The sequence below is a fragment of the Equus quagga genome, unplaced genomic scaffold (assembly GCF_021613505.1).
Source record: "Equus quagga isolate Etosha38 unplaced genomic scaffold, UCLA_HA_Equagga_1.0 251_RagTag, whole genome shotgun sequence".
Taxonomy (NCBI): Eukaryota; Metazoa; Chordata; class Mammalia; order Perissodactyla; family Equidae; genus Equus; species Equus quagga.
The window spans coordinates 1,428,522-1,445,648 of NW_025799859.1; the positions used below are offsets into that span (position 1 = coordinate 1,428,522).

General features: G+C 37.6%; 1 protein-coding gene across 1 annotated transcript in view; it reads left to right on the forward strand.

The window, feature by feature from the left end:
- Positions 1 to 17,127, forward strand: part of LOC124233816 (thrombospondin type-1 domain-containing protein 7B) — a 674,290-nt gene that overhangs the window by 440,631 nt on the left and 216,532 nt on the right. Inside the window, exons 12-13 of the mRNA XM_046651040.1 lie at positions 7 to 201; positions 14,976 to 15,239. Coding sequence (XP_046506996.1) covers positions 7 to 201; positions 14,976 to 15,239 — 459 coding nt within the window. The remainder of the gene's footprint in view (positions 1 to 6; positions 202 to 14,975; positions 15,240 to 17,127) is intronic.

The window sequence follows — 17,127 nt, forward strand, 5'->3', positions numbered from 1 at the left end:
TTTTAGCTGTCTCATGCATCTCTGATGATAGCCAGTCAGCAGAAATGACAGAGTGTCTCAAGCAGATGAATGGCATGCCTCCCCTTGTGCAAGAATGCACGGTCCCGTGTCGAGATGACTGCACCTTCACCGCTTGGTCCAAGTTTACACCTTGCTCTGCAAATTGTGAAACAACCCGGAGTAGACGGCGACAGCTCACAGGTAGGATGTGCCTTTCACTCCTTAGCTTCATACAAGTGATGCACTACTGAACCTTCCAAGGAGAATGTTAGTTCCAGAAAGACAGGAAATTCTATCAGGTCTCTCCCCTCCCCAAACCCCTCCCTGCCATTACGTACCCTCTGTGCCTATGCCTGGCGAGTAATATATACTCAATTAATATGTGTGAAATGGATGAAAGATGTGAACCATACTATAGCTATTAAGCTTCTCTCTATTACAGCTTTATAATCTTTGTAGTCATAAATGGCAACATATCCACCAACTACCCTGGCGTAGTTAGTGGCAAAGTTTCTGGTGTTTTGTCAGCCAGAATCTCAACAAAGTTGAAAACAGTCACTACTGATATATACAAAATAAAACAAAACGAAACATCAAAGGCAGATCTAACCTATATCATCGTCTTTTACCATTACCTTATAAGCAATTTGACATTTTAAAATTTTACTAGTGCAGGGCAAAAAGCAAATTATATATGTGGATTCTGCTTTTACAGTATATTATTGTGGGTTCTGTTTACATCCATGAAATTTAACGGAGTGTAAAGCAATGAATAGTTTAATCAAGGTCCTGGAGCAGTTTTTGCCTGTAATAAACAAATAATTGATGCAATAGTGTATTGTACAACTTGTCTAGATAAACATGCCAGAACTTCTCTTAACTCTACATGTACTTGTATATGCAGAAAACTTAATTCAGGGAGTGAATAACCAAAACAACAAAAAAGCCAAAATAATCGTTGGGATAGTAAAATTGGTGTTGACATTGAAGAAATAAGCAGAGATCACCATTTGTTTTTATGAGCAGTTCAAGTGCTAATTCTCTTGCTTGCAAGACCCCTTTGAATGGATTGCTTACTAGATGATGTTTTAAATTTAACTCACTCTAATAGATTTACTTAATTCATGAAAGCCTTCGACAGGATCTCTGTACACAAGTCAGGAGCTCATTCGTAAGCGTAGATGAAACATGCAATCACAGTAGAAACATTAAATAAAATATGCTATACTTTGTGCTCTGTCTTCTACAAAGATCTGTGGGTCTATAATTTTATACAATGTTGCTTGTGTTTCTAAGGTAAAACAAATTTCTTATGGAGAAATAATATAATGCAATAGAATGTGTATGTCAGGAGTAATTTCAAGTTTAGGGGACAACTTAGTGAAACTTGCTTTGCATGTTCATACATGATGTTTTGGAAGCCATCATCATAGCAACTCTCTCATATCTGTGAGATGAGAATTTCCTTTAGAGGGAAAGAAAGCTTTTAGTTAGTGGCTGTTTTTTTTACTTCCTCTTGAAGGTTTTTTGTTTGTTTGTGTGTTTGTTTTTGTGCAAAGTAACTTTCACACTGGTGGTAACCCTCAAAGACAGGTAAATAGATACCTAATAGCATGGTCCCCTTGGCAACCAAAGTAGACTTTGATCTTGATTGGGAAAAAACAGTCAAGGAAGAGATGGAATTGAGTACAAACATCCATATTTGTCATGAGTGCTCTTTGAAGCAACGAGAAGAGAAGAAAGGCAATAATGAAAAGTAGAAGAGGATAGCGATGGGTTGTGAACCTGAAATGAGCTGCAGTTTTCTTTTGGGACTATGGAATTTGGTCTGGATCTAACTGGAGAAACTAAGAGGCAAGAGTGACACTCAATTCTCATAAAACCAAGAGCAAGCAAAAATTATTTTCAGTGTGTTTGAATAGAGAGGCTGGTCAATCTGTGAGGTGCTGGAGCAGGCCATCAGACAGAGGTGAGTCCGCTGCTGCTTATTAGACCTGAAAGCCAGAGCCAAAGGGAAGAGTAAATGCAACTCAGGGAGGCTGCTGACATAAGGACATGTTCAAAGAAAATTTGCAACCCTGTCAATGTTTGAAGCCTGGAGACTCTTTCTAATTAACATCATTTTAATTCATCCCTTTTCTCCATCTCCACTGCCTACACTCAAGCCTTTATCATGTCTCACCTGAACTACTGCATATCTTCCTAACTTGTTTCCATATTGGCCAGAAGGGTTCTACTTACAGTCAAATCCAGTCACGCCATTCCTTTCTTAAATCTCTTCAAAGGAGTAGAGATCCTTGACATAACATAAGGAGACATGACATGAACTCTCTAGTATTGAATACAAGGCCCTTCATGATCTCAGTCTACTTCCCCTCACCAGCCAGCCACACTTCTCATCTCTCCTCTACCCTACTCCACCATGCGGTCTATTACTAGACATTCTGAACAACCTGTCATTCCACTGATTTTTGTGTCATGCTTTCCCTTTTCTCTGGGTTAGTCATTCTGACTGAAATTCTCTCTTCTTCTCTTACCATTTTCCAACTACCTCATGCTCTTCAGGATTATGGTAAGGTACTACCCCTGCCTTCCCTGACCATTACCTTCTTCAAAGTCTTGCCTGACTGCCCTTACTGTGTATTTCCCAAACACTCAGCACATATCTCTATTTTAACACCTATCATCTTGCCTTATAACTGTCCCTCTACCTGTCTCTCCATCTTTTTTTTTGTATGCAGTAACATTGGTTTATAACATTATATAAATTTCAGGTGTACGTCATTATATTTCGGTTTCTGTATAGATTATGTTATGTTCACCACCCAAAGACTAATTAGAATCCATCACTAGACACATGTGCCTAATCACCCCTTTTATCCTCCTCTTTCCCCCCTTCCCCTCTGGTAACCACCAATTCAATATCTGTGTCTATGTGACTGTTTGTTATTGTTTTTATCATCTACTTATGAGTGAGATCATACAGTATTTGACTTTGTCTCTCTGACTTATTTCGCTTGGCATAATACCCTCAAGGTCCTTCCATGTTGTCACAAATGGCCAGATTTCATCATTTCTTATGGCTGAGTAGTAGTCCATTGTGTATATATACCACTTCTTCTTTATCCATTCATCTCTTGACAAGCACCTAGGTTGCTTCCAAGTCTTGCCTATTGGGAATAATACTGCAATGAACATAGAGGTGTATATATCTTTATGCATTCGTGTTTTCATGTTCTTTGGATAAATACCCAGCAGTGGAGTAGCTGGATCATATAGTAGTTCTATTCTTAATTTTTTGAGGACTCTCCATACTGTTTTTAATAGTGGCTGCACCCATTTGCACTCTCACCAGCAGTGTATTAGAATTCCCTTTACTCCACATCCTCTCCAACACTTGTTTACTGTCCTCTTAATTATAGCCATTCAGGTGGGAGTGAGGTGATATCTCATGGTAATTTTGATTTGCATTTTCATGATAGTTAATGATGTTGAGTGTTTTTTCATGCGTCTGTTGGCCATCTGCATATCTTCTTTGGAGAAATATCTATTCAGATCTTTTGCATATTTTTTGATTGATTTGTTAGTTTTTTTGTTGTTGAAATGTATGAGTTCTTTATTTATTTTGGATGTTAACCCCTCATCAGATATGTGGTTGGCAAATATCTTCTCCCAGTTGTTAGGTTGCCTTTTTGTTTTGGTGATGGTTTCCTTTGCTGCACAGAAGCATTTTAGTTTGATGTAGTCTCATTTGTTTATTTTTCCTATTGTTTCCCTTGCCCGGTCAGACATGGTACTTGAAAATGTGCTTCTAAGACCAATGTCGAATAGCATATTGCTTATGTTTTCTTCTAGAAGTTTAATTGTTTCAGGTCTTATATTCAAGTCTTTAATCCATTTTGAGTTAATTTTTGTGTCTTGAGTAAGATAATAGTCTATTTTCATTCTTTTGCATGTGGCTGTCCAGTTTTCTCAACATTTATTGAAGAGACTTTGTTTTCTCCATTGTATGTTCTTGGCTCCCTTGTCAAAAATTAACTGTCCATAGATGTGTGGGTTTATTTCTGGGCTCTCGAGTCTGTTCCATTGATCAGTGTGTCTGTTTTTGTGCCAGTACCATGCAGTTCTGTTACAATAGCTTTGTAGTATATTTTGAAATCAGGGAGTGTCATACCTCCAGCTTTCTTCTTTTTTCTCAGGATTGCTTTGGCTATTCAGGGTCTTTTGTTGTCCCATATAAATTCTTGGATTCTTTGCTCTGTTTCTGTGACAAATGTTGTTGGTACTTTGATATGGATTGCATTGAATCTGTAGATAACTTTAGGGAGTATGGCTATTTTAACTGTGTTAATTCTTCCAATCCAAGAACATGGACTATCTTTCCATTTCTTTGTGTTGTCTTCAATTTCTTTCAACAACATTTTATAGTTTTCAGTGTACAGATCTCTCACCTCTTTGGTTAAGTTTATTCCTAGGTATTTTATTCTTTTTGTTGCAATTGTAAATGGGATTGTATTCTTAATTTCTCTTTCTGCTACTTCGTTGTTAGTGTATAGAAACGCAACTGACTTTTGTATGTTGATTCTGTATCCTGCAACTTTACCATATTCATTTACTATTTCTAGAAGTTTCTTCATGGATTCTTTAGGGTTTCCTATATATAAAATCATGTGATCCACAAATAGTGACAATTTCAATTCTTCCTTTCCAATTTGGATCCCTTTTATTTCTTTTTCTTGAGTGATTGCTCTAAGACTTTCAATAATATGTTAAATAAGAGTGGTGGAAGTGGACATCCTTGTCTGGTTCCTGTTCTTAGAGGGATAGCTTTGAGTTTTTCTCTATTGACAATGACATTAGCTGTGGGTTTGTCACATATGGCCTTTATTATGTTGAGGGTTTCCTTCCATACCTGTTTTATTCAGAGTTTTTTTTTTTTTATCATAAATGGATGCTATATCTTGTCAAATGCTTTCTCTGCATCTATTGAAATGATCTTGTGATTTTTATTCTTCATTTTGTTAATGTGGTGTATCATGTTGATTGATTTGCAGATGTTGAACCATCCCTGCATCGCTGGAATAAATCCCACTTGATCATGGTGTATGATCCTTTTAACATATTCTAGTATTAGATTTGATAGTATTTTTTTTTTCTTTTTTTAATTAAAAAAAATTTTTTTTTTTAAAGATTTTACTTTTTCCTTTTTCTCCCCAAAGCCCCCCGGCACATAGTTGTATATTCTTCATTGTGGGTTCCTCTAGTTGTGGCATGTGGGATGCCACCTCAGCGTGGTTTGATGAGCAGTGCCATATCCATGCCCAGGACTCGAACTAACGAAACACTGGGCCACCTGCAGCGGAGCGCGCGAACTTAACCACTTGGCCACGGGGCCAGCCCCATCGATTTGATAGTATGTTTTTGAAGGATTTTTACGTCAATGTTCATCAGAGATATTGGCCTATAATTTTCTTTTTGTGTGCTGTGCTTGTCCGGTTTTGGTATCAGGGTAATGTTGGCTTCGTAGAATGAGTTAGGAAGCTTCCCCCTCTTCAATTTCTTTGAGGAGTTTGAGAAGGATAGGCATTAATTATTAATGTTTGGCAGAATTCACCAGGGAAGCCATCTAGTCCTGGACTTTTATTTTGGGGAAATTTTTGGTTACTGTTTTTGTCTCCTTACTGCTGATTAGTCTATTCAAATTCTCTATTTCTTCTTTATTCAGTTTTGGAAGTTTTATGATTCTAAGAATTTATCCATTTCTTCTAGTTTATCTAGTTTGTTGGCATATAGTCTTCGTAGTATTCTCTTATAATCTTTTGTATTTCTGAGCTGTCTGTTATAATTTCTCCTCTTTCATTTCAGATTTTATTTATTTAGCCTTCTCTTTTTCTTGGTGTGTCTAGCTAAAGGTTTGTCAATTTTGTTTATCTTTTCAAAGAACCAGCTCTTGGTTTCATTGATTTTATTTCTATGGTTTTTTTAGTTTCTATGTCATTTATTTCTGCTCTTGTTTTTATTATTCTCTTATTTCTAATGATTTTGGGCTTTGTTCCTCGTTTTCCAGTTCCTTTAGGTGTGCTCTTAGATTATCTATTTGAGATTTTTCTTGTTTGTTGAGATAGGCCTGCATTGCCATAAATTTCCCTCTTAGAACCACTTTCGCTATATCCCATAAATTTTGGCGTGTCATATTTTCATTTTCATTTGCCTCCATGAGTTTTCTGATTTCTCCTTTGATTTCTTCATTGACCCAATCATTGTTCAATAGCGTTTTATTTAATCTCCACATATTTTTGGCTTCTCTGATTTTCTTCCTGCAGTTGATTTCTATTTTCATACCATTGTGGTCAGAAAAGATGCTTGGTATTATTTCAGTCTGCTTAAATTTCTTGAGACTTGTTTTGTGGCCTAATATGTAATCAATCCTGGAGAATGTTCCATGTGCATTTGAAAAGAATGAGTATTTAATTTATGTATTAATTTGACTAGATTTAACACATTTAGAATATTGATTTTTTTCTACCAGTAGGTACTTTATTTCTCCATTGATTTAGATATTCATTAATTCATTGAAAAAGTATTTATTGAGCCATACTATGTGTGAGGCACTATTCCAGAAAGTGTTATACAGCAGAGAATAAAAGCAAAAAAAGTGAAAAAAAAAAAAAGAAGAAGAAGAAGAAAAGAATGAGAATTCTGTGGCTTTTGGATAGAATGTTCTGTATATATCTACTAATTCTATCTGGTCTAATTTGTCGTTTAAGGCCAGTGTTTCTTTATTGATCTTCTGTTTGGATGATCTATCCATTGGTGTAAGTGGAGTGCTAAAGTCCCTACTATTATTGTGTTACTGTCTTTCTCCTTTTATGCCTGGTAATAATTGCTTTATATTTAGGTGCTCCTGTGTTGGATGCATAGATATTTACAAGTGTTACACCCTCTTGTTGGATTGTTCCCTTTATCATTATGTAGTGCTCTTCTTTGTCTATTGTTACAGTTTTTGTTTTAAAGTCTATGTTTTCTGATATAAGTATTGCTAGCCCAGCTTTCTTTTCATTGCCATTTTCATCTTTTTCCATCCCTTCACTTTCAATTTGTGAGTGTCTTTAGGTCCAAAGTGTTCCTTGTATGTCGCATATATGGGTCTTGTTTTTTATCTAATCAGCCACCCTATGCCTTTTGATTGGAGCATTTAGTCCACTGACATTTAAAGTAATTATTGATAAGAATGTAATTATTACCATTTTGTTACTTTTTATCTGGATGTTTAAGTAGTTCTTCTCTGTTCTTTTCTTCCTCTCTTGCTCTCTTCTCTTGCTATTTGATGGGTTTCCTTACTGTTATGTTTGAGTTCCTTTCTCTTAATTTTTTGTGTATTTATTGTAGGTTTCTGGTTTATGATTACCATGAGGTTCATATATAATAACCTACATATATAGCAATCTATATTAAGTTGATGGTCTCTTTAGTTTGACCTATTTCTAAAAGCTCTACTCTTTTACTCCCCTCCTCCCACAGTTTATATTTTTGATATTATATCTAACCTCTTTGTGTGTGTGTGTGTGTATCCATTACCCTCTTATCACTGAAATAGGTAATTTTAGTACTTTTATCTTTTGACATTCATACTAGCTTCATAGGTGGTTGATCTGCTACCTTTATTGTATTTTGCCTTTACTAGTGATTGTATTGCTTTTTTTTTTTTTGTATATAATTTTCTTATTCCTATTTGTGGTTTTTTGCTTCCCACTTAAATAAGTCTCTTTAGCATTTCTTGTAAGATTGTTTTTTTTTTGGTGATAAACTGCTTTACTTGTTGCTTGTCTGGGTAACTTTTTATCTCTCCTTCCATTCTGAATGATAACCTTGCCAGGTAGAGTATTCTTGGCTGAAGATATTTTTCCTTGCAGCATTTTATATATTGTGTCATTCTCTTTTATCCTGTAAGGTTTCTACTGAGAAGTTAGCTGATAGCCTTATGAGGTTTCCTTTGTATGTCACTTGTTTCCTTTCTCTTGTGGCTTTTAGGAGTCTCTCTTTATCATTGATTCTTGGCATTTTAATTACAATGTGTCTTGCTGTGGGCCTATTTGGGTTTATCTTGTTTGGTGCTCTCTGTGCTTCCTGTACCCAGATGTCTGTTTCCTTCCTTAGATTAGGGAAGTTTTAAGCTATTATTTCTTCAAATAGATTCTCTGCCCCTTTGTCCCTCTCTTCTTCTTCTGGGACACAGAATATGAATGTTAGTCTGCTTGATATTGTCCCAGAGGTTCCTTAGACTGTCCTCATTCTTTTTAATTCTTTTTTCTTTTTTTCTTTTTTCTTTTTTTTTCCTTTTTCTCCCCAAAGCTCCCCAGTACATAGTTGTATATTCTTCATTGTGGGTCCTTCTAGTTGTGGCATGTGGGACGCTGCCTCAGCGTGGTCTGATGAGCAGTGCCATGTCCGCGCCCAGGATTTGAACCAATGAAACACTGGGTTGCCTGCAGCGGAGCATGTGAACTTAACCACTTGGCCACGGGGCCAGCCCCTAATTCTTTTTTCTTTTATCTGTTCAGCTTGGGTGATTTCCTCTAGTCTTTCATCCACTCACTGATCCATTCTTCTGTATTATCTACTCTGCATTGAGTCCCTCCAGTGAGTTTTTCATGCCCAGTATTGTATTCTTCATTTCTGATTGTTTCCTTTTTATATTTTCCAATTCTTTGTTTAAGTTCTCACTGAGTTCATCCATTCTTCTCCTAAGATCAGTGAGCATTTTTATGACATTTTGTTGGAACTCTTTGTCAGGTAGATTATTTCTGTTTCATTTAGTTCTTTTTCTGGGGTTTTGTCCTGTTCCCTTATTGGAACTTATTTCTTTGCTTCCTCATTTTGCCTCTTTCTCTGTTCTTATATCTATGTATTATGTAGGTCAGCTACGTCTTCTGATCTTGGAGAGGTGGCCTTATGTAAGAGATGCCTTTTGAGGCTCAGCAATGTGCTTCCCTCTCATCACCAGTTGCAAATGTTCCAGGTGTGTCCCCTGTATGGGTTACATGTGTCCTTCTGTTGTGGCAGGGTTGTTATTGCTGTAGGTGCCCATGGAAGCTAGTCTGCCCCCCTGGCCAGCTGGTTGTTATGCTCAGCTGTGTGTGGCTATTATGGACCCTTCAGTCACTTTATCAGGCATAGGGAGCCCCAGCAGAGTTGGCTATAAGGTCTAATAGCACACTCCTCTTGTAGTTTTTCTGTTCAGTGAGTAGGCCCCATCATGGCTGGTTGCTAGGCTCAGGGGCTTACAATTGCTATAGGCCTCCAGCCTAGAAGGCTCCTGTTAGCTCTCTCAGGATTGCAGCTGACCCCATGCATGGGAGCATCCAGTTGTTTCAGGCTTTGGAAGGTGGGGCCAGTCTCCTGTGTGGCTGTTTGAGAAACACAATTCTTCTGCAGCTGACACCCCCACAGCCCACAGGGCCACACACACCATCAACACAGCCCTGCCCTAATGCATGTGCCCTAACCCCCTGAAGCAGACCCAGTTGCTCCACCTCAGTGGCCCCACACACTGCAACAATGCCCTGCACACTCCACCAGCTCCTCAAAGATGCCCTTCCCCTCAGAGGTGTACCCACTTGCCTGGCTGCAGAGGATCCAGGCATCCAGCCTATGCAGGCCCACACATTGCCCAAGGGCTTGCTGTTGGGTGGGACCAGTCCCTAGGGTGGGCTGCCTGCCCTGGCTGTGCTGGCTTAAATCGGTGCTCTAGTGGGTGGGATGGACCCTGGGCTGACAGGCCAGGGGAAGATCTCCAATGGTGTCTACTAGCATCCTAGTCAGCATGCCTGTACCAGGTCACAATAACGGCTGCCACCAATGTCTAAGTTCCTGCTGAGGTCTCACCTCTCACCGAGATGCACCAAGAGCCTATCAGGTGAGTCTTTTTTCACCAAAGGACTGTGCACCTTTCTTTCTGGTGCTTTTAGGTTGCTTTCAGAAACAGGTGAATTTGTGCGTGTGCTCTTTAAGAGCTGGCTTTTTTTCTCTTACATCAGATAGTTTTTCTGGAGGTATTCCCCACTGCTGTTAGTAGCCAGCCAAGCCAGATATTATGACAGTTATCTCAGTTGTGCTGAGTCCAAAAGATGCTTATAGTGGTAACATTCCTCATCTCAGATCTCCCACTCCTCCAGGGAGGCCTGTATACTTTAAGATTGCTCCTGGCCAGCCGTGAAGTGCCACGGCTTACGAAGTTTGCTTTCCTTCTCTCCAGAAAGGAATTTCTGCCTCTTCCACCACAGTCAGGACTGTCCCTTGTTGCAGGAGTTCTTTTTATGAGTTTTCAGTTGGCTCAGTAATTGTTCCAAGGGTAGTTGTGAATTTGTGGTGTCCATGGGAGGAGGTAAGTTCAGAGTCCACCCACACTTCCATCTTCTCTCAAAGGTTTCCTAATGATATTTTGTACCTGCAAATTGACAATGGAATATATGGAAAATTCTAGGATATTTATTCATTTTACAACTAGTGCAGTTTGTCTTATGAATTGCCAAAACTTTAATGACTTAACATTTATTTAAAATATATATTTTATGTAAATATTGGAAGAACTGTTGTATATTTTTCCTCAAACTCTACCCCAAGAATTACCCCTGCTAAGTAACTATTTAGCATTTCTTTTCTAAATTATTAACTGCTATGCTTTTAGCTGGCTGATTGATCTTTGTGCATCCTCTGTCTAGGTGACACCAAAACCACTGGTCAGTTTCATGAAATACATGAGTTGTGAAAAAAATCAAATGAATCATTTAGTATCATTGTGGAGCAAAAAACAGTAGTGAAATGAAATTTTCTACTTCTCAAAACTTATTTTTATTGTTGTGATACTAATGCTTGTATTTTGGTTTCTCGCATATAATTTGGGAGTAAACTTGCAATCTCTAGCATGAATGATAGTGAAAGGCATGGAATTAGACTGTTTTAAAACAGTGTGTCTCTCTCTTTAACATGGACACACGTGGAGAAACATGCAGATACAAATATACTCCGTTCCAGTGACTAGGAGCTGATCTATGGGGCTTAGGTTTATTTTTTCCATTTTTAACACGAGGCTTTAATTCAATATCTGTACCTAAACTATATCATCACAGGTTTTAGATTGAGTAGTAATTAAAGTAGGTGTTTATACAATGCTGAAAATAATCCATTAAGTAGAAGATGTGTCCAGGTTATTCCTATGTATATATTAAAAATAACTGGATAACTAATACACACATATTTAATATTTACTTGTAGTTTTCTGTTTTTATGAGATCAGTCACAAATTTCTCTCTGACTTAAGAGGAAAAAGTGTCTTAGAGTTGTATTAGGGATTTATTTTATTTTTTAGTACTGGCTGGTTCTGAATCCAAAGGTTAATACTGACTTCGACTAGGATGTAATCAAAGTAACGGACCACTGATAATTTGTTTCTCATTTTGAGAACCATTTCTGCTTTAACTAACTTGCTCAAATCCTTCTTCAAACAGTGATGCCACGTAATCAAGAAGGATATCACAAATACAGAAATATAGACCCAGTGTATATTTGTACAGATATTTGTTCTGCCAGTAACTTTGAGTTGTCTTATAGTTGAATATTTTCTTTCTTTCTTCCTGCTTCTCCCTCTCTTACTCTCGCTCACAGTTTCTCCTTTCCTCTTCCCTCCTGCTCTTTCTTCCTTTTTTAAAACTTCTTTTCTCAATTAGTCAATATTTTTTGTTATCACTTATGTGTACTAGGCCTTGGGAATACTACAAGGGAATAGATAGACATGATCCTAACTTAAGAGCTGACAATCTAATGGGGGATAGAAATCTTTATTACAGACAATTACAACACAACACAGTACCTGCTACAATATCTGTTATGTAGGGTGCGGTATTCATTTCTTATTGCTGCTGTAACAAATTACCACAAATTTGGTGGTCTAAGACAAGACAAATTTATTATCTTACAATTCTGTAGGACTGAAGTCAGAAACAAGTTTCACAGGGCTGAAAACGAGGTGTTGGCAGGACTGCATGCTTTTCTGAAGGCTCTAGGGAAAAATCTGTTTCCTTTCCTGTTCCATCTTCTAGAGGCTCCCCACATTCCTTTGTTCATGGCTTCCTCCATCTTGAAATTCAGTAGCATCACATCTCTCTGACCATTTTTTCATAGTCATATACCCTCAGACAGGAAATGTTCTCTGATTTGAAGGACCTATGCGATTAAGTTGGACCCACCAAGATAATTCAGAGCAATCTCCTCATCTCAAGGTCTATAATCTTAGTCACATCTACAAAGTTCATGTTGCCTTCTAAGATAGCATGCTCACAGGTTCCAGGGATTAGGATATGAACATCCTTGGAGAGCCATTATTCTACCCAACACAAGCTATGCAAGTAAAGAAAAAGACCACCCCTTCCAGACCTGAGACAAAGACTGTGTTCAGGATTGCTTTCTGGAGGGAGCAATCTATTAGTTGGGACCCGGAGGAAAGATAGTCATTAACTAAGCTGTAGAGGGAGGGTAGTAATGGAGAGAATTTCTGGAGTGAGACATGCAAAGGCCAGAAGCCAAATGAGTAATTTCCAGGAACTGAAAGATGATCAGTATAACTAGCTTGTAACATTCTAGAGGCAGAGTGGTGCAATATAGGCAGGAGGCAGATATTAATAGGCCCAGATCCTATGGAGCCTTGATGACCATGATGAGGAGTGTAGACTTCATTCCATGAACTATGGTGAGTCTCTGAAGAGTTTTAAGTAGATGAATGATGTGATCGTATTTCCATCTTTGTAAGATGGTTCTGGCTTCATGGTGGGGGATAGATTGAAGGGGGTGAGGTACAGTGGCAATAAGGTCTTGGAAGAAGCTGTTACAGTGGGAGATTTGAAGGTGGGTTAAATATGGGTAGTATCAGTCAGAATGGAAACAATGGACTGATTCAAGAGATATTTAGACATTTGAAATGATAGATCTTGGCCATTAAACAGATATAGGTAGTGCAACAAAATGATTAAAGTGTGAATTCCAGTTTTTTATTTGGTCATGTTGGTAGAATTGGGAAATGTAGAAAGAGAAAGAAAGGCTGTGATGTGCAAAGGATGAGTGTGAGTTTTGCCAGGTTGAGTTTGATTGGTCCTTTAGGTGTACATTTCCAGTCTGTGGCTCAGGAGTTTAACCAAGAAATCTGGGCTGAATGAAGATAATAATTAGGGATTTAAGAGATCTAGATGATTATTTAAACTCCGTGTGAGTAGAGATGTAGAATCAGAAAAGAAGCGAACCAAGGGCAGTACCCTGAGGAAGGCCATCAGTTAAGAGAGGTACAGAGGGAGAATTCAACAAACAAATAAGATATGATCAGAGGGATGATGGAAGTGTGGGATGGGGGAGGTGAGGGACAAAAAGGTTTGATAAGATGGAACTTGGAAAGAATATTTCAGGAATGATGGTGTAGTCAAAATTCTGAACTATCGTTGAGCAATTAAGTCTGAAAGATAAGGAATAAAAGATATTCCAGGTCTTTGTTTTATTTTGACAAGAGTAAGTAGTTTTAAGGAATAGATAGACTCAGAATCCAGGGGTAAGTGTGCTGAGAAGAGAATTGAAATTGAAGAGATGGAAGCAACAGTACTCTGAAAGCTTGGGAAGCCCCGGAGACTTGGGCAGGTTAAAGGCTGATAGGAAGGAGCCAGTCACTACCCATTGATATATCTCTCAACCAGTAGATTCTCACAGCTGTGACAGAGGCAGTGCTTCTAAAGATTTTTCTCAGTAAGTGCCCCTAACGGTAGAGGTAGGTGAATATATCCTCCCAGAGAGACAGTGGTGTGGCTGAAGCTCCTGCAGGATCATTTCAGATCCTGTAGGAATTCTTCTTATTTCTTGTGGCCATAAGCGTCCTGGCAGACCTTAGAGTCAATTCTCTAGGCAACAACTATAAAATTGCTGTATGTAATGTAAACTATCTGACAACGAGAAAGTAGCCCATGCATCAGCTTGTATCAAGCATTTCTATAACAGCCGTAAATACTAGAATAGGCCAAAAATCTGCCTGCTTTTTTATAACTAGCTAATGAGGAAATAGAAAATGGAATTAGATATAGGAAAATGTTTAGGAATCTAGAGGAAGTGTGTTGGCAACAAAGTTGAATCAAGTTATTACAGGCTGACTTGGAGCCCATTAAACACGATTATCAAATACTCAAAGCTGTGAAAAATATGTGTTCTCATTACTCAAAGATGGGGTCACAGCTAAAAGGTCCGGCAGAATCAACTGGTAAGGTAAGTCATGTTCTGGGGTACTTAAGTTAAAAAGGTCTCTCAAAGTGGAAGCCATATCTTTTTCTCAGATTAAATTATCCAATAAGATTTTAACGTTTATTTCAATTTATTGTTTGTGTCAGAATTTGTGAGCTGCATGATGGGGACAATTAAATTATGTTCTACTTTGTCTACCACACCCCAGATTACACCCAGCCACACTCCAGGGCCATTGTATGAGAGGATATCACTTTGTTCTTTGAATAAACTGTTTTTTAAGATGTACTTTAAAAGGGAGAATGTTAATATTTACACCATTTCTTTGCTTAATCTGGCAACTTTTAATTTCAAGGAAAATGGAGACAAGGTAATCAGTTTTTATCAATTTATAAGGAAAATAATATTAAATAAGTTAATAATAATTTTCTAGCTGCTGAACCACTATAGAAAACATCTTTTAAGTATTTTTTGCCACTTTCCAACATGAAACCTTTTTTTTTTTTTAATTAATATGAATTTCACAGTTTCTTTGGGAGTTTCTTCTATTGTCCAAGGACTTACTTTAATGGCAAAAGAGTGAAAAAAAGAAAGGCTTTATTTCATTTAAGATTAAATATTCTAAGAGCTTGTAAATACAATAATGTGAGTGACTTAACAAAGCAATAGAGATGAAATTAACACAGCAATGTCATTTGTTGGCACAGGGAAAAGCAGGAAAAAGGAGAAATGCCAGGACGCTGACCTGTACCCTCTAGTGGAAACGGAACTGTGTCCTTGTGATACATTTGTATCTCAACCTTATGGAAACTGGTCAGATTGCATTCTTCCAGAAGGCAGAAGAGAGTCTCAGCGAGGACTGCGAGTACAGGGAGACAGCAAAGAATGTGGAGAAGGCGTGCGCTTTCGAGCAACTGCCTGCTCTGATAAAAATGGAAGACCTGTTGACCCCTCCTACTGCAGCAGCTCTGGTAAGGAGATGGGTGAGGAGCAGGAGATGAGAGCATTGACATACAGTCCGGGAGATTTGTCCAAGGTCTAGAATTAGTAACTTTGTTCTTTAATAATTGTTTTAGTTCTGTCAATAACATACTGGCTTTCATAAAATATAGGCGTATGAAATGCACATATCCATTCTCACTGATTACCAGGAACGTGATTATTTTGGATCCTTGACTCACCTCACTCTATACTTTACCTTTGGCCACTTGTTTATCGTGAGTGAGTGCAGTTGCTCTACTTCACTGAAAAAGCCAAAGCCCAGTACAAATGAGTACATTTAATAGTGGTTTTGGTGCTCTAATCATATACACAGAACACATCACACCTTGAACTTCTAAGCTAGTTGACAAAATACCAATGAAAGTTGATTTAAAAAGCTTTACAATGTAATGTGTAAGTATGCCTAAATTAATAGAACAACTGTAGAAAAGAAATTAAGCAATCTGGGATAATTCTGTGAGATGTTAATCAGGGAGAAGGCTGTCTTTGTTTTGAACCTTGGGAGAATTTGAAAGATATGGGGGAATGGAGAAAAGAATGAAGATTAAATACAGCTGGGATAGGGCCAGCCCTGGTGGCTTAGTGATTAAGTTCAGTGTGCTCCACGTTGGCAACCCATGTTCAGTTCCCAGGCACAGACCTACACCACTCATCTGTCAGCTGTCATGCTGTGGCAGCAGCTCACATACAAAAAAAGGAAGATCACAGTGATTGTGAGCTTAGGGAGAATCTTCCTCAGCAAAAAAATAAAATAAAATAAAATGATAAAATAATATTATTAAAAATAAATACAGTTGGGATAAATGTTGATGGAAGAGGCTGAGACTAATGATTACAATGGAGCTTATGAATCTCCTACTCTATTTTATGGTTATTTACTACATTTTTTTTTTTAAGACTAAACAAGTTAGGAATTTTACAGATGTGATATCCAAAAAATCATTGCCAAGACCAATATTGGGAAGTTTCTTTTCTACATTTTTTTCTAAGAGTTTTATGGTATTAGGTCTTATGCTTAAGTCTTCGATCCATTTTGAGTTAAAGTTTGTAAGTGGTATAAGATAAGGGTCTAATTTTGTTGTTCTGCATGAGTTTATCCAGTTTTCTCAACACCATTTTTTGAAGACACTGTTTCCCCATTGGGTGTTCTTGCCTCCCTTATTGAATATTTATTGACTGAATATGCAAGAGTTTGGTTCTGGGCTGTCTATTCTGTTCCGTTGGTCAATGTGTTTATTTTTGTGTCATTACCATACTATTTTAGTTATTATAGCTTTGTAATGTAGTTTGAAATCAGGAAGTGTGATACCTCCAGGTTGTTGTTCTTGCTCAGGATTGCTTTGGCTATTTAGGCTCCTTTGTGGTGCCATACAAATTTTAGGATTGCTTTTCCTATTTCTGTGAAAAATGCCATTGGAATTTTGATAGGTATTGCATTGAGTCTATAGATGGCTTTGGGTAGTATAGACATTTTAACAATATTAATTCTTCCAATCCATGATCATGGGATGTCTTTACATTTGTTTGTTGAAAGAAATTGAAGAAGACACAAAGTCTTATAGTTTTCATTGTGCAGAACTTCATTTCCTTGGTTAAATTTATTCATAGATATTTTACTGCTTTTGATGTTATTGTGAATGAAATAGTTTTATTCTGTTTCAGCTATTTCATTACTAGTGTATAGTAACACAACTGATTTCTTTATGTTGATTTTTTGTATCCTGAAACTTTACTGTATTTTCTGATTAGTTCCAACAGTTTTTTGGTTGAATCTTTGTGATTGTCTGTATACAAAATCATATCATCTGCAAATAATGACAGTCTTGCTTCTTCCTTTCTGATTTAGATGACTTTCAT